Source organism: Gekko japonicus, unplaced genomic scaffold (genome assembly GCF_001447785.1).
Source record: "Gekko japonicus isolate JY-2015 unplaced genomic scaffold, Gekko_japonicus_V1.1 scaffold397, whole genome shotgun sequence".
NCBI lineage: Eukaryota > Metazoa > Chordata > Lepidosauria > Squamata > Gekkonidae > Gekko > Gekko japonicus.
The window spans coordinates 622,825-647,027 of NW_015170286.1; the positions used below are offsets into that span (position 1 = coordinate 622,825).

General features: G+C 42.1%; 1 protein-coding gene across 1 annotated transcript in view; it reads left to right on the forward strand.

Annotated features, from left to right (window-relative positions):
- Window positions 1-24,203, forward strand: part of NELL1 (neural EGFL like 1) — a 759,185-nt gene that overhangs the window by 242,018 nt on the left and 492,964 nt on the right. Inside the window, exons 10-11 of the mRNA XM_015417871.1 lie at window positions 1,702-1,775; window positions 12,087-12,186. Of these exons, the coding sequence (XP_015273357.1) occupies window positions 1,702-1,775; window positions 12,087-12,186 (174 nt within the window). The remainder of the gene's footprint in view (window positions 1-1,701; window positions 1,776-12,086; window positions 12,187-24,203) is intronic.

Here is a 24,203-nt window from a genome sequence, read left to right on the forward strand (position 1 = left end):
ACATGTCGGAGCATGCGCAGTTCGGCTCGGGGCTGGAGATGCGCCGGCGCAAAGACGCGCCGGTGATCCGACGGCCCGGCTTGCGGTGCGTCATCCGGATGAACCACCTCGGTAGGTGGTTCACTTTTAATGCGCCGCAGCCGGGGAAAGGGCCAGATCGGAGACGGGAGCGCCACGCCAGCCAGATGTTGGCGTGGGATCGCGCCCGTTTTCTCCGTCTCCAATCTGGCCCACTCCCGGCCCAAAAGGCCTCGTGTGAACGGGGCCAGAGGTAGGCAATGGCAAGCTACCTATGAATGTCTCTTGCCTTGCAAACCCCACGGGGCTGCCATAAGTCAGTTGTGACTTGAAAGCAATAAATAAAATAAACAAATAGCTGAGCTTACATTTATTCTATTGCTAGGAAAGGTATCTGCTATCAGTAACCAGTTACCTCAAGGATAATGAAAGGCCTGTCATTGTGAGGATGGATTTGTGGTCTGGTCATACTGCATTTATATATTTTTGCCTCAGGTTGCAATGTTATTCCATCAAAACAGAGATCTGTATTTCCTCAGAAAGCAAAATCTCAGCTCTCTCTTTTGTTGTTGGCATAAACTATAAGGATGTTGACAGGAAGGCTTAACCACCAGTAGAAGAACAAGAAGCAGCGATATTTGTGCATCTGTAGTTCTTTAGACATAAACAAGTATGGTATATTTGGAAGTTCTTGAAAGGACGAAAGAATTCCATTTGTCCTGCACTGATGTTGTCAGGAAACGTCTCCCTTATGGAGTACAAGTAGCTCACACATATAGAGGGTAATAAATGACATTTCTAAAGTCTAGAGGTCTGTATGGAATACAGAGGCTTCAGTTTGGACAAGAAATATGTTCTAAAGCCAGAGAATCATCAGTTATGTTATTCTACAATTACAAATGCACAACATTTATTTGTTTATTTCATTTAAATCCCACCCTTTTCCCCAATGGGGACTCACAATGACTCACATTGTTTCCTTATCTGAATTATTCTATTTCCAAAGGCAACAAATCAAACAAAGAGGTAGATCCAGGTGTTTATGAAGCTAAATTTTGCACTACAGATTTTCTTTAATTTGGATTTTTAAATGGGGTCTTGCTTTTTCTATTTGTTTCACAGCAGTATTTTTTTAAAAAAAAATCAGTAGCTGAAGAATCCTTTAGTCTCTGTGAGGCACTCTCTGCAGTTATACAGGGACAAAGTTCATCAGTTTCTGCTTTTACATGTTGAAACTGGGTTTAATGTGGTGTCTGTGTTGCTGCTCAACAAGTCTAATTCTGCAGTACTTTGAATACCCCCTACAAGTCTACTTAATATAAATGTACAGTGGCTGATCTACAGAATGTCATTGGCATGACTAATTCTGTTAATGAATTGGGTTCAATATGTGCTCTGCTTTTACTGTTACTTCAGGTCACTAAGTAGCCTAGTTTGTCAATGTGAATGGTGAAATGCTTCAAGATAATAGTTTTTGTAATGAATTTACTATTACAGTCAAAATAAATGAGAGCAATTAACACTGACTGCTAGTGGAAGCAAAATGACTAAATCATATTTACCACAGTATAGCTATATTTACTTAAGCAATATTGTTTTTACTGAAGTGTGTAATTTATATTCACTTACTACTAAATACTCAGAACTTTTTCTTTTTTTCCTTTCCTTTTTTTTACATTCTAGCCAAATGCATCTATGGAGGGAAAGTATTGACGGAAGGTCAGCGGATTTTAACCAAGACCTGCAGAGAATGCCATGTACGTTTTTTAAACCTTCTAAATGTCCACTGCTTCACTTTTAAAGACTGTGGAATCTTCATTAGTGACAGCACTAAGGTGCAGCCTATTGCTTTAGGTGTTGGGGTATTTGTCATCCTCGCAAGGTGACCTAGATTCCCTGGAAGCAATGCACATGCCCTAGGTAGTACAATAAAAGTGTGACTTGTGATTTAGGAAGTAATTTTTTCCTTCCTTCTCTGCATTACATAACTTGACAGAAGAGGCATTTTAGAAGTAGGGCTATAAACTATGATACATTTTAATCACATTTGTCACTGCATTTGTATCCTGCCCTTTCTCCAAGGGGCACAAAGTGGAATATATGAATTTGCAGGTAATCACTCATCTAGGTACTTACCGAGCTCCCGTCTGCTTTGCTTCAGAAACAGAACTGTACCTGGTACTGTTAGACCAGTGATTTTCAAATTGTGTTCCAGGAAATATTTGATTTCTCAGTACCTAAAAAGGGATTTCTGAATAAGAAGGTCAATAATGATAGATAAGTGCCTGTGAAACACAGTTCGCCTAATTCTCCCTCTGCAAGATGCAACCGATAAGGGAGTTTTGGGTACATGTTCTCTGTTCTTATGGAACATGATGCCCTCACATCATGATGTAAGAGTGGGTCATGTTCTACATGTAGTGTCATCTGCAACAAAAAAAATATTCCAATGCTTGGAGATGGCACAGCTGGAAAATCAGTATGAAAAGAATCTCTGAAAATAGAACACTTGGGAACCACTGCATTTGTCCATTTTCTGCATCGTTTTATCTTATGAGGGAATCTTTTACGTAAATTAATTACTGAGGTAGATTCCCCCACTCTACTGAGCAATGTCTGAAGCTTTTTTCTGTCTTAAGGGGCCTTCCTCCAACTCAAGTTGCTATGTGGGAATTAATAAACATTTGGTTTCGAGGCAATGGCCACATTCAGATGTTTGTAATGGACATGAACAGGGCTATTTTTGGGCAGGAACGCACAGGAACGGAGTTCCGGCTGGCTCCCAAGTTGGCCACACCCAGCAGGAACTCATTAGCATAATAGGCCACACCCAACAGCAGGAACTCATTAGAATTGGCTACATTAGGAGTGTGTGGCCTAACATGCAAAGGAGTTCCTGCAACAAAAAAAGCCCTGGGTTTTGACAACAAACAAGGTAAACAGAATAAGAAGCAAAAGGTGGTTGTGGCTGGATGACCACACTTCTGGTAACATGGGAATGCAGCCTAATATGCTAATGAGTGGTGCAGTCAGGGTGTGTGGCCTAATATGCTAACGGGTTTCTGCTTCTGGGTGTGGCCTATTATGCTAATGAGTTCCTGCTGGTCTTTTTCTACAAAAAAAGCCCTGGACATGAATACAGTATCTCTTGATGTACTTGTGCACTACCTTTGCTCTCCTCACCCTCCATACATGAAGCACAGTTGAAGGCTTTGTGGTCTGAGTAGTTGTGAATCAAACTCCAATTAATAGTGATTTTGAAATGCAGACACAGCGACAAACTGTGTTGATGCCTGTCACTAACAAATCTGTATAACATCAGAATCTAATGATGTAGAATTGTCCACCATCTTTGGCATGGGGTTGCTTGGTCCCCTGGTGGCTGGAGTCATGCAGAATGTACCTGTGTATTGCTGTGAAAAAACAGGGATGAACTCTCACACACATTCATGCTCATACCAGGTCCTTGCAAATACAATCATGCTCATACCAGGTCCTGCTCTGCCTTCCTGCCCACCACTTTGCTTGCCTGCCTGCCCCCTATCTCCTCCCTGTCACTTTGTAGGGAGCAGCAGTGGGTGGTGGTGGCACGCAACAGGGGATGGTGGTGGTAGCCACTTTTGCCCTTTCTCCTGTCTAATTGTCTCCAGCTGTCTGGCTTATGTAGCCCCAGCTCCCTCTCTTCCTTATACCCTGGTAGGTCAACAGAGGTAAGTGCAAGTGAAGACAATGCACCATTGTTTGGGGGGATTTATTCCCTCATTAAAAAAAAATGTCTAGCATTTTTCTACAAACCTGGGGATTCCCCCAAGTATGTAGAAAGATGGTTTCTCTCTCTATGGCCCTAAATCCATAGATTTAAGTATCTGCAGATGAGGCCATGTTGCTGGGAAAGATTGAAGGTCAAAGAAGACGGGGATGGCAAAGGATGAGATGGTTAGGCAGTGTCATAGATGCAACGAAAATGAAATTGAGCCAACTTCAGAGGACGGCGGAAGACAGGAGGACCTGGCGTGATCTGGTCCATGGGGTCGCAAAGAGTCGGACTCGACTGTGTGACTGAACAACAAACAACAAAGATGAGGCCATGTTAACTATTAGATACACTGATCTCCACCAAGGCATTAGCATCTAGGTTTTCTACATCAATAGAGAAGAGCAATCCCCCCCCCTGTGTTTTTTATACAAGTGATCCAGTGAGCTTGTCGTAGTATTGGTGACAAGGGGTCCTTTAAAATGTGGACAGTGTGCTGTTACTTTAATTTGCTTTCCTAAAATAGGATGCAACATTAGATATACCACACAAGTCTCTGCCTAGGATGAGGCTGCTAAGAGGCAGGGAATAGGAGGTAAAGGCATGTGAGAAGAACAGCAATTTGATTTGAATTGAAGAGCCATTTTCACAGGGGAGTTAAGCTAAACCTGTGCCATGGGTGCTCTTTATATTCTGTTTATATTAACATATGACCTTTGTAAATCGAAGAGAAAAAGTGAAAGGGAATGATCATCAATGTACAGAGTACTTGGGAAGTGGCATGTTCATAGAGTTTAGGATCCTTAGCTGCTGACACAGCACAGGGTTTCTGGCTTAGTGTACACATGCACAGAATGGCCAGGAAAGGCAAACACTTCAGAAGTTATACCATATAGTGATGAGGCCATGTTAACTATTAGATACACTGATCTCCACCAAGGCATTAGCATCTAGGTTTTCTACATCAATAGAGAAGAGCAATCCCCCCCCCTGTGTTTTTTATACAAGTGATCCAGTGAGCTTGTCGTAGTATTGGTGACAAGGGGTCCTTTAAAATGTGGACAGTGTGCTGTTACTTTAATTTGCTTTCCTAAAATAGGATGCAACATTAGATATACCACACAAGTCTCTGCCTAGGATGAGGCTGCTAAGAGGCAGGGAATAGGAGGTAAAGGCATGTGAGAAGAACAGCAATTTGATTTGAATTGAAGAGCCATTTTCACAGGGGAGTTAAGCTAAACCTGTGCCATGGGTGCTCTTTATATTCTGTTTATATTAACATATGACCTTTGTAAATCGAAGAGAAAAAGTGAAAGGGAATGATCATCAATGTACAGAGTACTTGGGAAGTGGCATGTTCATAGAGTTTAGGATCCTTAGCTGCTGACACAGCACAGGGTTTCTGGCTTAGTGTACACATGCACAGAATGGCCAGGAAAGGCAAACACTTCAGAAGTTATACCATATAGTGAGTTTAGGAAAAAGTCTTCTTGGACAAAACACTTAGATGCTAATGAAGGAAATATCAGCCAGTTCTGATAGATGCACATATCAGCTACTATCACAAACAGACAATATAGTTTTGTTATCATAGTTTATCATTAATAAAATGTGTAACAATTCCTGCTCATCTGAAAGAACTTAGTATTAGTGGTGCTGACTCCAAATGCCAAGATACCAATCAATCAGCTAGTTTTGACATCAGTCACAATTTATGTCAATCTGAAGTAATGCCTGATCACAGATTTCTACTTTTTATTGGTTTCACTCTTAGACTGCTTTAAATAAATGGAAATCTGTCATTAGTGAGCACAAGATGGGACCCTGTGAGGAATCAGTTGAGAAAATCTCCTCCTTCAGTAGTTCAGTTGAAGAAGAAGAGAAGAGATTGGATTTATACCCCACCCTTCACTGTGACCCCCCCTCTGTAGTGGGTGGGCCAGGGGGACCTGGAACGATTGGGGAGGCATTTAAATACCTCCCTGTGCCTTCCCTGGCCTGTCCAAGGGCTGGCTTGCCCGGGTTCCCTGCAGCCGTGGGGCACCCAGGCAAGCCAAAGGAAGGCAGTTTAAACTGCCTCCCCTCCCAGGTCTGGCTTGCCAGGGCTTCCCGCAGCCACAGGGCATCTGGACAAGTCTTCACTTCAAGGGGGGGGGGGGGTTGTCTGGTCTCCCCACAGCTGGCCTAATATGCTAATGAGTTTCCGCTGTTGGGTGTGCCCTATTATGCTAATGAGTTCCTGCTGGGCTTTTTCTACAAAAAAAGCTCTGGTCATTAGTAAGCACAAGATGGGACCCTGTGAGGAATCGGTTGAGAAATCTCCTCCTTCAATAGTTCAGTTGAAGAAGAAGAAGAGAAGAGATTGGATTTATACTCCGCCCTTCGCTACCCAAAGGTGTCTCAGAGCGGCTTACAGACTCCTTTCCCTTCCCCTCCCCACAACAGACACCCTGTGAGGTAGGTGGGGCTGAGAGTTCTTGACAGAAACTGCTCTTTTTCAAGAACAGCTCTTATCAGAGCTACAGCTTGCCCAAGTTCATCCAGCCAGGTGCAAGTGGAGTTGTGCAGACAGTTGAACTTTCAGGCTAAATGGGCTAAACTCTTAGGTTCCTATTAAATTCTTAGGCTCCTGCACTGTACCTGAGTAATTCAGAGATACAGCTTAGTTGCCTTTGGTGCTGATTTATGAAATTCAGGGCTAGAAAAGCAGAAACTGCTTATTTATCACTGAACTTCAGTGGTACTCTATTGTGTTTATGAGAGTTTGGAGAATGATACACACTCCATTCCTTCCGGAATATTACAAGATATCAGGAGCTTGAGCAGACCAGGTCCCGCTACCATGTGATGGAGGGCAGTGTGCATGGATATTGTCAGCCTAGTACAATGTATGACTTTTCTGTATTGGAGTGGATCCTCAACATTTTCTGCTTCCTTTTCACCTTCCCACCAGCCAGCAACCTAACTTTTATCTGGTCCCTATCTCCAGCTATTATTTTTTAAAAAATATTTACTTCATTTATACCCTGCCCTTTTCAACTGTGGGGACCCAAAGCAGCTAACATCATTCTCTTTTTGAGTTTATCCTCACAACAACCCTGTCAGGTAGATTAAGCTGAGAGTATGTGACTGGCCCAAAGTCACCCAGTAAGCTTCCATGGCAGAGTGGGTATTCAAAGCTGGGTCTCCCAGATTCTACTGTGAAACCCTAACCAGTATACCACACTGGCTTTCATTGGATGGCTGCTGCTGAACAGCAGCAAGCAGCTGGGGCTGGGTGAGTCAGGAAAGTTTCTTGGTTGCAAGTCTCCTGAAGGTTGCTACTAGGCCTAACTTCGATGAGTCCTCCCACAAAGGCTAAAACAGTCCTGGAAAGGCATGGTCCCCTCCTTATGCCTTTTACTGACAGTAACTGAGGCTTGATGGCTGGCAATACTGTTGTAGCTGCCTAGCAATGGTCACTGAGGGTGTGCATTTCTTAAAGCTACAGATATTCCTCCTATCATTTGAGGGCATTAACCCCTCAGTGTAATTTTTTTTAAAGATTTCAGATTTTTCTGCAAACCTGCAGCTGCTCTTGGGTTTGTAGAAATATCTGCTTTTTCTGTTCATGCTCCCAGTCTCCATACTTAAGCATTCACAGATGGGGCCACATTGATAGTAAGATTAATGAAGAAAGTTAAGGCTCAACTACATATCTTTTTTCCACCATATGTCATCAGTACCTAGCCACTGCCTGCTTTTCCTTCTCCTGCAAAATGTGCCTGAGAGAACATCATTTTCAGTGCAAATGTAGCAGCTGAGAGGTAGATGTTCGAACCTTTCCTTTGCCTACTATCTTCTTTTTCCAGGTCACACCCAACTATTTCTGCCTTCCCTTCCATCAGTTGTTCCATACTGATGTATGAATCGAATTCCTGTGTTGGTGAAAAATATCTGAGTGAATAGTTTGAATGAAAAAGTGGATCTCCATTGGAAATGACACCTACCTATTCCCAATTTCCAAAAGAGGTTTCCAAATGAGGTCCAGAGATTCATAACACAGAATGGAAGAAAACAAGTGTTTGTCCCACCTTAGAATTACAACTGAAAAGTCTCCCTAATTGGTTCTGAATAGAGTGGTAATTGTAGAACATTTTACAGAATTGTTCAGAAAGATAGAATGAACAAAGCATGTGCAGTTTGCCATTTGATTGATGCATTGTGTGGTAATGCTATTTAAAATGCTATCACACTTTATATTATTTCTTTCTGAATGAAGTAATTTTAAGCAGGTCTCATTAGTTAAGATCTGTTCGGATAATCACTTTTGTTGCTTTGTTAGAGTTGTAATTCCTAATGACAGGGAAAATTCAAATGTCATTTGATCTGTACAATTCAATCCAAATTGTGAACATTTACATATACACTATTGTAGTCTATAGACTCACACATGCACCATGCTTTTTCCTGGGATTTGGGGCAGTGCCCTATTTGTGCATAGGGCTCTTCTGCTGAGGGAGAATTTTTTAAAAAATGTGGCTATTCTTAGTGGTAGTCCAGTTTTTGGTCATCCAGTTAGTGTTCACCTGGATTTTCTCCAAAGTTAGTCTTTCAGATACTGTTGAATGGGGACACTCTTGTTTAACAGTATCTGGGCTTGTTTTATTGTCTGATCCTCAATTCAGTGCTGAATTATATCCCAGAATATGTGGAACACTTCTGCTGCTCTTGCCACAGTAGCCATCGTTCTATCAGCTTTTTTTGTATTTCCCTTGGTTCCTATATGTGGCACAACTGTCCTGTAGAAATGAACTTATGCTGAATGTGGGAGCTCACAAAATAGGAAGCTTAATTTCAGAGCAACATATTTTTGAAGTAGCTTGCTGAGTTAAAAGTTTCTACTATAGCTACTGAAGAACAAAATAAAATCTGCAGCAGAGGACCTAACATTTATAATGTCGGGCTTCCCATATTTGAATTGCTTTTGAGTTTTTCCCACTTGAGTAATGGTTCTGGTTTTAGATCCTCCTCCACTGTTTGCTTTGTTGCATCCCATTTGACATGGAGTTGTTCTCTGAGTTCTTCTTGTCACTGCATGTTTGCATTCTTTTCAGAGAACATCACTGTGTCTACCAATGATTCATATTTATCAAAGTATTACTCATTCTCAGGTATAAACACTTCAGTTGTGGCTAAAGACACTATCTATGAGAGTGGATGTCATTACTTTACTCACTACCCATTCCAGAGTAAACAAGTTAATTTCATATTCAGCTATGTTCTGGTAACCTGAACATCTTTAGCTTGAGCTTGTTGGAGTTTCGGAGCTAAGTGGGGTTGACCACAATTAGTATATGAATGGCAGACCACCAAGGAAGACTGGGGTTGCTAACTGAAGGAATGCAATGTAGCGCTGCCATTAAGGTTGCCAGCCCCCAGGTCTCCAATATGCACCTGGTCAGCAGGCCGGTGGGGGAAGCCCCACCCCAATCCCTGCCCCCAAGAATGACCACCTGCCGGCTACCCCTTTCCCTCCCCTCCTGCCAGATTTAAAGTGTCTTTTTGTGAGCTGAGTGTGCAGCCCGCGACCGCTCCTCTCCCTCCCTCCTGCTAGATTTAAAGGACCCTCCAGCTGATTGGCAGGCCACGTGGTCCCGGTGGATCAGCTGAAGCCCTTTGAATCTGCCAGGAGGGGAGAGAAAGGGGTGGCCGGTGGGTGGTTGCACTTGTGGGCAGGGCTTGGGGGCAGGACTTTGCATCCAAACCCACCCCCGGAACACTCCCCAAATCCCCCTGCTAGAGTGAGGAGGGGACGTGACAACCCTAGCTGCCATGCCCCCAGAATTTTTTTTAAAAAAGTGGCCTCATGGACTTATTGGAAGTTGATACAGGAAAAACGACAAGGGAGCTCTAGGAATCACCAGTTTCTGGTGATTTGTAATGCTAGCGTTGTCACTTCCAGTATCAACTTCCAATGAGAACATAAAGCTGTATTTTTTTAAAAATTCTCCCATGCTCTGGCACACCCACACCCCTTCTGCCACTCAAAGGCAATGGCAAACCATGTCTGCTTGTCTCTTGCCTGGAATACCCTGTGGGTGGGTTGTCTTGTGACTCAACAGCACATTCTTCTCCTTGGAAGCAGGAAGGGTTTTGTGCTGGGCACTTGATTGTCAGGGACTATAGGTATCAGACAAGCAGCTAACATCATTTTGCTTTATTTCTATAGAAATTTTTTATTTAGCCTCTCCAGGAACCTGCCTGAGGTGGCTTACAAAGTAAAAAAAATAAAAATATAAACAAAACATTAGAATAGATTAATTAAAATCCAGCATAAGGGGGGGAAAAAACAGCTCACCATAGAAGCATAGAGCAAACAAACATACAAACAACAAAAACCTAGACCTGTGACAGCTTAAAACAACTTTTTCCAGAATAAATAAAATTAAAGGAGTAAACCCTGAGGTGAACCTAAACATTTTGGCCTGGCATCTAAAAGAAAGCAACGTAGATGATGTCTCCAGATCAATGTTCCCTCTAAGCTGTGGAGTCTTGTGAGCAAAAATTCTACTTTGTGAGCTACCAGCATTAAAGTTGTGAGCGAGCAATACGACTGTCGCATAAATTAGTTTGCTCTGGAGCCCTCCTTCCTGAGCGGAGACAAAAATGTGTGAGCCGGAGGCTCAAAAACTGTGAGCTGGCTCACACTAACTCAGCTTAGAGGGAACACTGCTCCAGATGGGACCTGGAGGTTCCCTGGAATTACAGGTCATCTCCAAACTACAGAGATCAGTTCCCCTGGAGAATATAGATGATTTGGAGGGTGGACTTTATGGCATTGTACTCCACTGAGGCCCCTGTCCTCCACAGGCTCCACCCCCAAATTTCCAGGAGTTTCCCATCCTGGAATTGGCAACCCTACCCTCCCATCCCCTGCCAGTGGTCAGATGCCAGGTAAACCTCAATGGAAGGACATTCCATAAGTGAGATGCCACTACTGAAAAAGCTCTCTTTCTTGTTGCCAGCTGTCTCACTTCTGAAGTCAGGGGCAAAGATAATAGGGGCTTTTGAGTCAGATCTTTACTGGTGGACAGCGTTCCCTCTAAGCTGAGTTTGTGTGAACTAGCTCACAGTTTTTTAGCCTCTGCCTCACACATGTTTGTCTTCGCTCAGGGAGGATGGCTCCAGAGGAAACTGATTTATGCAGCAGCCAAATCACTCGCTCACAACTTTAATGCCAGTAGCTCACTAAGTAGAATTTTTGCTCACAAGACTCCACAGCTTAGAGGGAGCATTGCTGGTGGACTGGACAAGAAGGGAAGAGGTAGTCCCTCAAGTACTCTGGCCCCAATGTTACTATATCACATTTCATATCTTCATACCTTTGGTCTTCTATACACAAAGACAGCTTCAATCACATCTGCAAGAATTAGTTCCTGCTTACTTTTTCTCCCATTTTCTTCCATGAACTTCCTGTTCTCCTTGTGACTGCTGCTGCTGGGGTCTTATATGACACATTTCCTAGGTTTCAGCAGCCTTAAAGAAAAGACCTGTACAGAAATATGGATGTTGACTGCGATTCCAGCAAAAATAACAAGACAGAAAGTTCTGATAAAGGGAGCTTTGACTCTGAAAAGCTCATAGCCCGAAAATCTTGTGGACTCGAATCTAGCTCTTTTACTGCAGACCAACACAGCTCCCCACCTGAAACTAAGACTGGAAACATCATATTGGGAGGGGCTTGATGTCGTGAAAATTCAGGATTTAAAAAAACAAATGGTTTTAATACATTCATTTTGGGTGTGTACCTTATAGAAACCAAAAGTGGTCTAGTTTTTAACCTGCAAATGTTAACTATATGGATCATTTAGTGCCATGTAGAGTGCAATGACTTGATCATTCTGGAACAAAGTCTTGGTACAGATCGGTTTTATTTCTATAGGTTTTCCGTTGCATTTGAATGAGAGAAACTAATTGAAAGAATCAAAGCATATCAGATAAGAAAAACTGATATAAAACACAATAGGATTCACTGGTAATAATTGTGAGTGGAAAACCTTGATTCATGTAAATGGTTCAACAGATTATGGAAAGAAGCACCTGCACAATCTTATGTTTAAATACTCTTTCTTTTAAACGGTGGGAATATAAATGTTCTGGCAGATTAAATCAGTATTTGATGCTATGGTGTACAATGTACTTAGCTTCCTGCCTTTCACTTTATTACAGTTGTGGCTAAGTATCACTAGCGCTGTAGACTTGAAAACTGTGTGACCCTCCAGTCACTTTCATTTTCATCAGTGTCATTCTCTAAAACATTATTTATTTCCAGAATGGAGTTTTAGTAAAAGTAACAGAGAGCTGTCCTCCATTGAACTGCTCAGAAAAAGATTACATCCTCCCAGAGAACCAGTGCTGCAGTGTTTGCAAAGGTAAGTTGAAGGTTGGCAGATGCTTGGTGAGTTCTGTTCTTGACAGTCAGTGCAGTTCACAAGACAGAGCATTAGGTCTGGATCTGGGAGACTACCCATTAGATTTACTGGTGTCACTGGGGCAGACAATTGTACATATGACCTACCTTAAGTTGCTTACACATGGATATTTTACTGTAGCTTTTATCTCAAACTGGAGCTTTTTTATTTTCCTTTTGGAGCATTTACACAATATAATCCTTCTTGTGTCCACTTTCTAGGGCTTCCCCTACTTTGCTCCAGTGCATCTGAAACCTGCTTTGATGCAAACTTTTCTGCAATATCGCATTCTGTGCAAGTTAGCATACCATGTGGATGGGAAGATGTAGGGTTTTGAACCTCCTACCTACATTGGCATCATGCTGTTGCTATCTTCCCTGTATGGCTGCCCTCCACCATAGAGCTTTTTGCTAGTTAAAAAAAAATCACTATAGCAACTATTTTTAAAGAAAAAGCTTTTAAAAAGCTTTAAAAACCTCAGTAGTTGCTATATCACTATAGCAACTGTGATTTAAACAAAAAGTCCTCTGTGGCGTGGCCGGGGGGGGGGGATGAGAGGCTGATTGAGGAAAGTATATAGAATCTTTTTTGTGTGGATGCACAATGGGGAATAATTGCTGAGTATAAGCAACCCTAACCACCTCTAATATCAACCAAAATAATATCAAATCTCCTTATGGGATTGTTGTCACCATGAACAAAATAAGGGCAGGAAAATGTTTTGCAAATCCGAACACCATTTTAGATTTTAAATTTTTTCATAGAAGGGGTAGGTAGTTTAACAAGCATTCTTTATTTTTAATTTTTTTTTTCAGGAACAGCAATTTATTTTGTTATAACTTTTCTATTTTGATTTTGTAATGTGCCTATATTTTGTTAATATTTACAGTTACAGTTGTAGTCTCAATAGTGCAGCCAATTGATAAGCTTATTATTGTGGTATGTGCATCACTACACCTATAATCACCATATTGTGTGACCTTGGCAGCATTGTCTTCGGTCCCCCCCCCCCAATTCCTGCTCTCTTCCCATCTGTTCAAGCCCATCTGAACAAAGCCTTATGCATAATGTTGTTACTGTGACCAGTATGACTAGGAACCATCATTTTTTATGAGAGCTTGGATCCATAGGAGCATTCCCACCTGCAGAGCACAACTTTCTCCCCCCCCCTCCCCCAGAAACTGAAAATGTCCTATGAAATTTTGATTCTGGAAGAACCCAGGAACAGCATTTGGGAAATTCTTTCATTCACAGAAGTGCTCTGGAGGATCCAAGCCAGGGTCTGTTACTGTTCAGATCTCTCCATTATTCTGGAGTGTGGCAGTTTGGGTTAGAGTTCAGGGAGTTCAGAGGAACTGGGTGTGAGAACAGAGTGCAGGTGTCAAAAGATAAATTAACCAACAGGGCCATTTTCTGGTCAGAAGATCTTGTGGCAAAAATAATTTCCCTGACAGGGTTAGTTTGCGCAGTGTTTCTGGATATCATTGCTGGCTCAGTAGCTACCGACAAGACTTTCTTGATTCTTTCTAAACAGCCTTCACAATTGTTGGTTCTTTGGATGTGCTAATTCTCTTCTCATACAGACCTGAGTGTTTTCAGGTTCTGGTGGGTGTTTTTACATTAATGTATCTACTGTTCTACTTACTGAGCTGTGTGTGAGATAATGAGTGAAATTTGCTGTTGTCTGTGAGAGTATTTTCCTACTTCCTCAAGTTCTGAGCTTTTTTCTCCACTATTCCCTTTTCTCTTTAGTATTAGTTGTAGTGGAAATCAGTTCAGTTCAATAGGGTGCCAGGGGTGCCTCCTGACATCCTGTCACTTACTTGCCAATGGGGGGGGGGCATGAGGGAGAATGGGTAGGGATGCTCATACCCTTGTGAGATTTGGATCACTGCATAATCACCAGCTGCAAAAAAGTCACTGCTTTATTGATGAGGTAACCCAAACAGTTGGAAAAAAAGAAGAAAAATCACAGAAGGCTGTATTAAATCACAAAAACTCTAACCAAACTGTAAATATTAAAAACTGTGCATCAAAATCCATCAGTATAAGTACCTTCTCCTAGAGTAAAAAAGCCTTTTTAGCAAAATTGTACTTATACATATGGGGATATCACACATGTGCATCTTTCCTATTACCAGGTACAGTTATAAATAATGTATAATACCTGTAAACCAAGTGCATTTTGGCCATGATGCATTCCTTAGTGTTTAAATTTTTACAATACACACTATACAATGTTTGTGTTAAAATTATATGTCTTACCAAAGCAATGAACATCCAGATGTATTTTTTTTACATGGACTAGGTATCCCTCTTTGTTGTTGATTGGATCATTGGAGATAATTTTCCAGATGTAGATGTTAGTGCTCCCAATTTCTCTATAAACCAGCTCAGGAGAAAGCATTGTCCAAATGTGGCTGATTCTGCATTGGCTTTTCCCTCCGCTGTTTTATGAAACCCACGCTGGAACAGAGATTCCCCTCTGCATTGCATGCAGCTCTCACTTCCTCTGATCATCAGATTTTATGGTGGCCTCCATGCCACTTTCACTTTCTTCAATCATTGGATTTTATTGTAGCTTCTGCATAGATTTATGGCCATTTAATGGCCATCCAGGGTTGACTCTGCAGTCAATATGGGTATTTGAATGTGGTTTTGAGTTTTTCCTTCCAGTTGAGAAAATGTGGAATGAATGCTAGATGCAGAATTACCCTATGTGTATAGCCACATACAGGAAAACAAAATGCATTCATGCATTACTGATTGATCAGTTATCAGGTTGACTGCCAAGCAATGTTCCCTCTAAGCTGTGGAGTCTTGTGAGCAAAAATCTACTTTGTGAGATACTGGCATTAAAGTTGTGAGCGAGCGATTTGGCTACTGCATAAATTAGTTTGCTCTGGAGTCATCCTTCCTGAACCAAGACAAAAATCTGTAAGCTGGAGGCTAAAAAACTCACATTAACTCAGCTTAGAGGGAACACTGCTGATAGGTGAACCATTTGCTAGAGTTTCTTGGGGGTGTGTATTTGGCTGCACAACAGCACTTACATACACTCAGCTTTCAGGCAACCATGTTGTCTCTTACATCCCAATGTCACTATTGCACAGATGTAATAGTGTTTAAACTATGTTTAAATCTGTCTCTCATAACTAATGTCTTCTAAAATTTATTAGTTTTAAAGTAGATTCTACCTTTTCTTTTTATCATTTGTGAATTCAGAGTACAGCCAGCTAGCATGGTTTTACTGGTTACAACTGTTTTACAAAGGAGCTCAGCATGAAGATTGCAGTTACTCATAAAACCAGGAATGGATTAAGAAGAACAAGGAAATGGGTTTAACAATCTTTAATTAAATCTAGTTAAAGGAATGAGTTTAATATGATCTCTGCATGTAAAATGAGGCTGGGGCCTTAAACTGAGTAGATTTGTTAAGGAGTGGTCTGGGAATTCAAAACAGCCTGGGAAAAGTTCTCAACCCCCAACCACAATCCTATCCTCCTTGTCTGGAAGACAGAGACATGATACCAACACTCTAACCAATAGGTCTTACCACCAAGTTAGGCTTCTCTGTCAATTTTGTACCCCCCCCACATATAATACTAATAACCCTTGCTAATAAAGGCTGCCGGCTGCAATTCTGTGCACGCTTACTTGAGAACAATTCCCAAGAAAAACATGACAATGGGTGCGGTCAGACGGCATGCTGAGAGCCGATTAAACTGCTCCAGTTCTGACCAGATTATATTTGATCTGGATAATCGTGATCACACTTACCTCCCTTATCCCGCTTTACCGCGCAATTGCAGCGCTCCTTGCTGTTTACACTACTGACATACGGGAGCTTGTGTCGGCAGTTTTTTATTTTTTCTCAGTTTGCGCATGCGCATAGGCACTCATCCATAGAATGGGGAGGAAACTATCAAGGCGCATGCGCAGAACCACCAGGGTGAATCAATCCAACCCCTCCAAAAAAAGACTTTCCTTTAAACGTTTGACCCGAAAATGGCCTCTGTGAGATCCCGAACTCATCTAAACGCTAAAACCAGTGACTATTTAAATGTCGGTTTTCTAAACGCGTTAGCAGCACTCCGCCTATGCGCACACCGCCAACACAGAAAAAATGGCGGTCGAAAAGTGAAATCCTCGGGCAGCTTTTGAGTGCGGAGGGGTTTTAAACCGGAAGTGGCTTGACACCGGAGGAGCGATCACACAGGGGGGAAATGCGGCTTTAAACGGGAGAGCTGAGAAAACAACCACTTTGGGACCTGGTAACAAAATACTCTGGGTTAAAGCGGTTTTGAGTCGGAAACCAACGGCTGGGGACAGGAGGCAGATGTTGATTGTGTGATTGTGCAGATCTGGTCTGGTCTGGTTAGAAACTGCCTTTTGAGACCTAAAGAGCCAGTTAAAACCTCAAGATGAGTACTAGTGTTTCAAGAGAAGGGGTTTGGGTACTGGAAAGTGTGTACCTGCCTTCTGAAACTTAAAAGAGTCAGAGAATACTGAAAGAAAGTATACTGGAGTGTTTGGGGAAACCCTGGGACAAAAGCGTCTCAACATATACTGTGACAGGGTGGGATAGCCAGAGTTCTTCAGCAAAGAAGAAAACACATTACTAGGATGGCTCAGTCTCAAAAGGGAAAGAAAAATGGAGGGAAATTCATGCCTCTGAGGGAGGGAAGAGGATGGAGGTGTCATAAGGGCTTACGCATATTTTGAAAAAATAAATATTAATTGCGTGTGTATGGAAAATGGAGATAAAGAGACTCATTACATGGCACATACACTTCAGGTCATTTTTACCAAGTACTAGTATTTTTGCAGTATTTGTTTTTTACCAGCTGCTTACACTGTCTGAAAATTATGAAGGCAGGGTTTGTATTAAAGGATTTTTTCCTGTCTGTTTACCAAGGCAGTTTGCAATAAAATGAAAAAACAAACAAACAGAAAACCAGAAATCTTTAAACCAATTTAAAATACAGATGTGGAAAGCCACCTTTCTATAACACTGCCGACATATAGCACAGCAGCACCTAGTATAAACTAAATCTGTTAATAAAGGCCCTTAAATCAAGTCCAAAAGGCCACTGGAGATAAAGGCCATTTAAGTTAAAGGGTGTAATTTAAGTTAAAGGGGGTTCCCTCATGTTCCTGGGCTGAGCAATCAGCCAAAATATTATACCGTGACCAGTGTTCCCTCTAAGCTGAGTTAGTGTGAGCTAGCTCACTGTTTTTTAGCCTCCGGCTCACACATTTTTGTCTTCGCTCAGGAAGGATGGCCCCAGAGCAAACTAATTTATGCAGTAGCCAAATCGCTCGCTCACAACTTTAATGCCAGTAACTCACAAAGTACAATTTTTGCTCACAAGACCCCACAGCTTAGAGGGAACATTGACCGTGACAGGGTGGGAAAGCCAGAGTTCTTCAGGAAAGAAGAAAACATATTACTAGGGTGGCTCAGTCAGTAAAGGAAAGAAAAACGGAGGGAAAATCTTGCCTCTGAGGGAAGGAAGAGGATGGGGGCTGTCATACCTGCCTTTCCTCTTGGCTCAAGGAAGCTTACAAGCAGTAATTAAACAATCACAGTTTAAAACCAAATAAAATTAAAAAGATCAGATACTTCCTTCTCTCCTTGAAAGATGCTTGCTGCTCAGATTCCATCAAAAACCCTATCAAACAAGCAAGCCTCGCGGCATCTTCTAAAGACCTCCCTCATTTCTTCAGGAAGTCCATTCCACAGTTAAGGAGCTATGATGGGAAAGGCCTGGGCTCTTGCCAGTGCCAGGCAGGCCGCCATGAGTGGGGGAATAGCCAGCAGGTGGCAACTTAAAGGACACAGCTGGTGCGTGGGGACATATGGGAGGAGATGGTTCTTGAGATATGTGGGTCCCAGGCTGTGAAGGTCTTTAAAGGCCATACACAGCACCTGGAATTGAACTAGGAAACAAACTGGCATCCACTGGAGCTGTTTCAAAACCCTCAGCTCATCCCTGCTTGAAATTTGACAGACAAGAGCCTCTGTATGAGGGGTATAGTCCAAATAGGACGGGAAATAAAAGGTTCAGGCAGAACTGAGTTTCTCATTGAAACCAGTGGAATTAATAGTTTGAATAATAAAAACAAATAGTGTTTGAAATGAAAATACAGAATTGGCATCCTTATTCACAACTGCCCAAATTATCTTAAAAGCAGAGCTGCTTCTTCCTCCCCCACCCTTGCAGAGGCACGTATATAATGATGTATAATGATCCCAAGCAATCAAATTCATTGGTAATGATTGTTGCAGTTTAAGAACTTTTTTGTTTAAAACGTAATCATCAAAAGACTATAGAGAAGTGGAACAATTTCTTGATTGCAGTTTAATCATTTTTTAAAAAAGATTTGCTATCCTTGTTGAAATCTTCTGCTATATTATGGATGGTGATTTTACCCTGAGTGACAGATGTGATTGTACATTTTCTTCCATTGGTTGTTCAACTAAAAGTTCCACAAAACCATTTTATCTTGCGTCTATACAATTCCATGAGCATAGTGCCAGTCTTTACGAACACAAGTTATTTAATCACTTGCTTGTCTGAGAGAATGATAAGTAGTATCTAGTTGAACATTTTCAAGTAAATGATTTTTATTCACAATATACTACAGTAGTTTATCTGATGGGTTTAGTGTGGATAGGCAGCTAGTATAGTATTCATCCACTAGCTGAAATCTGGTTTTTAGTGGGGAGTATATGGTATCATATTAATAATATGGTGTGCTAACCCTTGCATTTACTGCTTATATAAAAGAGGTTTATAATTTCTTTCAGTGGCAGCTTCAGGTGACACTTCAATTAGCATATTTCTCATTTCTCCCTGTCTAGCCCCAAGACCGGATTCAAGACATTTCTGTCCAAATGAAATAGAAGGAGTTCTGTTTTCTAAGATGCAAAATCAAACATTTCTCATGCATTGCTGTGGGACTTTGAGCTATTTCTAGTTTTGAGTTTTATTAAGTCCCTGATGGATGTTGAGAAGTTAGAATGTAATGGCTTTGCATGTAGAATTGTAATGACAGGAGGGATTACTGATTTACTAAAGGCTCTTTCAGACATTACATTTTGTACTAGGGATTAGATCCTTAGTAGCATCTTTTATGTATTGTGAAGGTGTAGAAGTTGAAGTTCTTGCCCAAAAGATAATGCAAGTGTAGCCCTGGAAAGATCTAATGGGCAGAGAAACAAATGATTTATCATTGTGGTTTCTGTGTAGTCCCACACTGGAACTATGCATGTGCAGGCTGGCTGCTGAAATGATTTCCAGAGCTTTCTACAAACTGATAGCACCCTTCCTCCCCATGGTGCTTTCCTGATGAAACCATGATGTGAACGAAATGAGGGTCGCTACTCCCTTAGTTCTCTTTCTGCCATCACAGGGAGAGGATCTCCATTGCTGTTCTGTTTCCCCCCTCACCACGTTCATGAGGCTGAGGAGACCTTTTTTTCTCTTAAAAGTTTTTTTTACCATTGGAGAGAGGAATAAAACTATATTTAAAGAAGGTAAGTGTATTTAACTTTGCAGTTATGGCTCAAATGGGGCCTCTTCAGGATTTTGCCACCGTGGCTCTAAAAGGAAGCTGAAAAGCATCAATTGTCTGTGCCCTATCTGCCTGGGGAATCACAAAATTGACCTGCCTGCTTTTTCTGTCACCAGTTTACCCTAACCATCTGATATAAAATTGTGGAAAGCTTTGTCTGCATGCTAGCCACACTAAAGGCACCACCTCCTCCAGGGACTATCTCAATTCTGAGATGAGAAACATGGAGGCTTTGTGTGAAAGACCCTTGGATCTTTTTCAGAGGCTTGAGCTGAGCGGCAGCCCATCTGAAGACACTTTGCCCATTCCTTGGTTTGCTTTATCTGAGAACCCTGGAGGCATGATCTAATAGAGCCTTGCCCTTCACAGCAGCTCTCTGTGAAAGATGCCAGCCTGGCAAAGGACACAGCTCACCTATCTGAGACTGCCTGACTTCCGGTTTTGGCGACTTGCAGAGCAGGTGTGTTCCATCACAGCTCTAATGTGAGCGCCCTCCAAACGTGCCCATGGGAGGGGGTCTGAGTTGATTTTGGACCCCCAGTCCCCTTGTAGGGGGTCTCAGCCTGGGGCACGAGAGGTTCCTCTCCCAAGGCAGAAGCCGAAGGATTGAGGCACCTTTTTGCCCCAATAGGCCCCCACGGCACGGAGCCAGAATGGCACCAAGAGGCGCACACTGGACAGAGCGTATAAGGATCCTAAGAAATGATCCTCTCTACATACCAAGCTAACGCAAGTACAAACATGAGTGACCCCATGATCCAGCAGACAATCGATAAATCGTTACTAGTAAAGCCACCCCAAAGCCCCAAACAAGTGGAAGGGGGAGGGGAATGCCCAATCCCAAAATGACTGAGTTTAAAGTGGGAGGCTGAAAGGGCGGCTCAAAGGAAGCCGATTGCAATGAAGTGGGTGGCGGACCAGCACGAAAGTGACAAATTTCAGACTTACGGAGAAATTTTAAACTTTCCTCTTGTATAAACAATGATGCAGCGAGAGAAAAAATGATGTTGAAAGCGAAACTTATAATACGAACTGCCAGCAAAGCATCGACGGTCACCAGACTGGAAATAACCACAGACTTTCTCAGACTGTCCAACTTTAATGTCAAGCTGGATATGTTGCAAAAGGAACTCAAAGAAATTTCAGCGAGAAAGAAATAAAGCGGATGTTCCTTGAGCAACAACAGAAAGCGGAAGATGGACCTGAGAAAGTGGAGGAGAACAAAGACACAGAAGAAGAAGAAGAAGAAGAAGAGAAAGATGGGGAAGGCTGCGATACCATCTCGAAGAGTCTGGCAAAACTCTCTAATCCTAAAGCAGAACTAAACATTAATTTGGACTTTGATAAGAGGAAAGGAAATTGCAAAATAGTTTAATTCTGATAGCCTATTGGTTTTTTTAATGCATAACTTCAGTTCTGTGATATTCACACCTTAGTTAAAGAGATTGTGGTTGCTTGCTTGACATTTTTGCATTAGTAATCTTCATGTTCTACTGCTATGATAACAGAGACGTATCAATAACTTTATATGTCTGTATTATGGATCCTTGTTACTCTTATTTTAGGTTCTTCCATTACCCTGACCCTGTAGTTTTGTAGATTAGAAAAAATAATAATAAAAAAGACTATCTGAGACTGCCTCAGCTTGCCTCCAAGGCTAGTACCTTATTCTGAGCCTCCTACTAATGCCTAATTTATAGCTTAATACACAGACAGGTTTACCTCGATACCATCCTTGTTAGTCCCACTGTTGGCTGCAATCCCTCTAGGCTAAAACCAGCCACTGGAAGCTTCCTGCTAATGCATTCTGTACAAAGTTAACCCTCCCCCCACAGTCCTGCCTAATTCTAAAGGCTAATGTACTGACATTTACTGCAGCCTCTCTGCCCCCTGCTAAGGATTAACACCCAAGGGACTGTCAGCACCAAAGGTGTTGGAGCCATTCTGCAGCCTTCTTGAGGGCACACCTGAGCAGTGTGTCCCTTTTCTCAATTCCATGGTAGCCTTCAGAACCGTTAAGGATGCAGTGTCTTGGGACTCCTCAGCCGTTTCTGTTTTCCAATAAAGGTGATAAACATGTACTTCTAAGCCCATGTATTTTGGAGAAATATTTTGTAAAATAAACTGTTGAGTAGGATCTGGGAGACCAAGTATTGAATGCCAATGCTCCTAAAGGCTTGCTGGGTGGCCTTGAGTACATTCCACTTCCCCAACCTGTCTTGCATCTCAGGGTTGTTGTTGTTGTTTTTAAACATTTATTTATATTCTCAAGAATAAGGGTTGTTTTGAAGATGGAGTGGAAAAGATGGATAATTTTGTAAGCCCACTGTGTGGGTCCCATTATGAGAGAAAAGTGGGGGAGTAAATAATACATTCCACACCAATTCTTGTAAAGGATGTCCTACTCAGAATGGGTACCTCACAGAAGAAGGTCTTAGGCCCGAAGGGTCTTGTGAAAATTGTGAGGGTATAAACTGTTAGCCTGAGTGAAAATCAGAATTTCCTGCTGTATTCCTCTTTAAGTTGCTAATCAGCAGGCTGTTATGATCCTTTTACTATCCCCTTCAGAGAGAGTATGACACGCTTCTTTAACCCCATTCTGGAGGATAAAGGGAATTGGCCAAAGTGTTATAATTTAGGCCATTTGAGGTCTTCAAGGACAGATTGTATCTGTGTATAATAAAGCAAATGTCCACTGGCACTTTAAAGTTTAACAACATTTATTTTAATATGATCTTTCTGTGTCTTCCAGCTCACTTCTTCAAATATCTCTGACTGTTTTAGCTAGTCTGTAGTGTCAGCTGCTGGATTTTACAAGCATTCATGGCTAGCATTAGTCCCCCTGCCTAGGATATTTTGGGGGCACAGGTTACTTCTCCTTTGAAAGAATGTGAATTGTCCCATTCGAATGGACAGTGTCCTAATGAGCAAGAACTGGCTCACTGTTAAATTTTTAGAAACCTCTCTGTTCCCCCTCCAATAGCCTGATGTCTCAGGTTTTATATGTAGACATATAATGTAGACAATGTCAGGTTCTATCTATGGCACCTACAACTAAAACGTCTACCGCATCAGACTTGTGAAAGATTCTACAACAGAGAGTTTAAATGCCATGGTCCAGTGCCTTGTCCACAATTTCCCTGCAATTCTTGTTTCATATCTGTGACTGTTGTGGACTCACATGCAACATGTTCCCCACCTCGACTCAGAGGAGAGGTCATCTGTCTTCCCCTGAGACAGAGAAGGAGTATTATTTTGAGTGCTACTTACTTGTTGAGGGAAAGAAAGAAAGAAAGAAAGAAAGAAAGAAAGAAAGAAAGAAAGAAAGAAAGAAAGAAAGAAAGAAAGAAAGAAAGCTTTTAGGTCCAGGTCATTTAATTATGCACATTAGAGTCTTTAAAGTGTTTTGCTTGGCTGCCTTAGACTGCGGTCACACACACTAAATAATCCACTTTCAACGCACTTTCCAACTGGATGCTCTGTATTCTTGGTGCTTGGGGGAGGCAATAGTGGGAGTGGGAGGGCTTCTAGTGTCCTGGCCCTACTGGTGGACCTCCTGATGGCACCTGGTATTTTTGGCCACTGTGTGACAGAGTGTTGGACTGGATGGGCCATTGGCCTGATCCAGCATTGGCTTCTCTTATGTTCTTATATTCTTATGAAGCCTGGGTAGTAAGTTGGGGGGCCCAGCCTGAAGATGCCCCACTGTAGCTACAGGCCTGGTGTTATGGATTTCAGGGCCCTGGCCAGGATTCCCTGCCATGGGTCGTCTCTCGCATGTCTCACAAATCTATCCTTACTGTATTGTTTCCGACTCATAACAGCAGAGCACTTCTTGCATACGTTAGATGTGGGTATTCTTTTCTGTTTTTTCTACCAGGGGCCCAAAATTACATGGTATTTTTCATTCAGGCTCCAAGAAGGACCTGTCAGCATCATCACACACCCCATCCTTGTGCTGTCACACTGTCTTAAATGCATGAATGTTCAATATCCTTTACCTGTCTCAGCTTTCTCTTCCAGGGCCCTTTTTTTCCCCCTGCCACATTTTGCATGGTATTTCAGTTGAGACATTTGTAGAGCACCACCTGCTCCTTTATGAGCACCTCTGGGTGAATGTCAGTATGGGTCGCTAAGCAACTGTTGGAAAGGCGATCCTACCTCCTTCAGTAAGTGAGCTTGCTAGTCTCCCATTGTGAGAATGCACAGAATACACAATGGTGAATATAGGGTTGCACTTACTTGTAACTGCTGTTTATTAAGTGGTCTTCTGTGCAGGTACACATCCCTCCCTCCTGTCCCATTGTGAACTCTCTGGAACCTTAGTTTCTTGGGTCTCTGATGGCAGCATGGAGGGAATTGAGGGAGTAGCACCCCCTCCTCCCATTCATGTCATG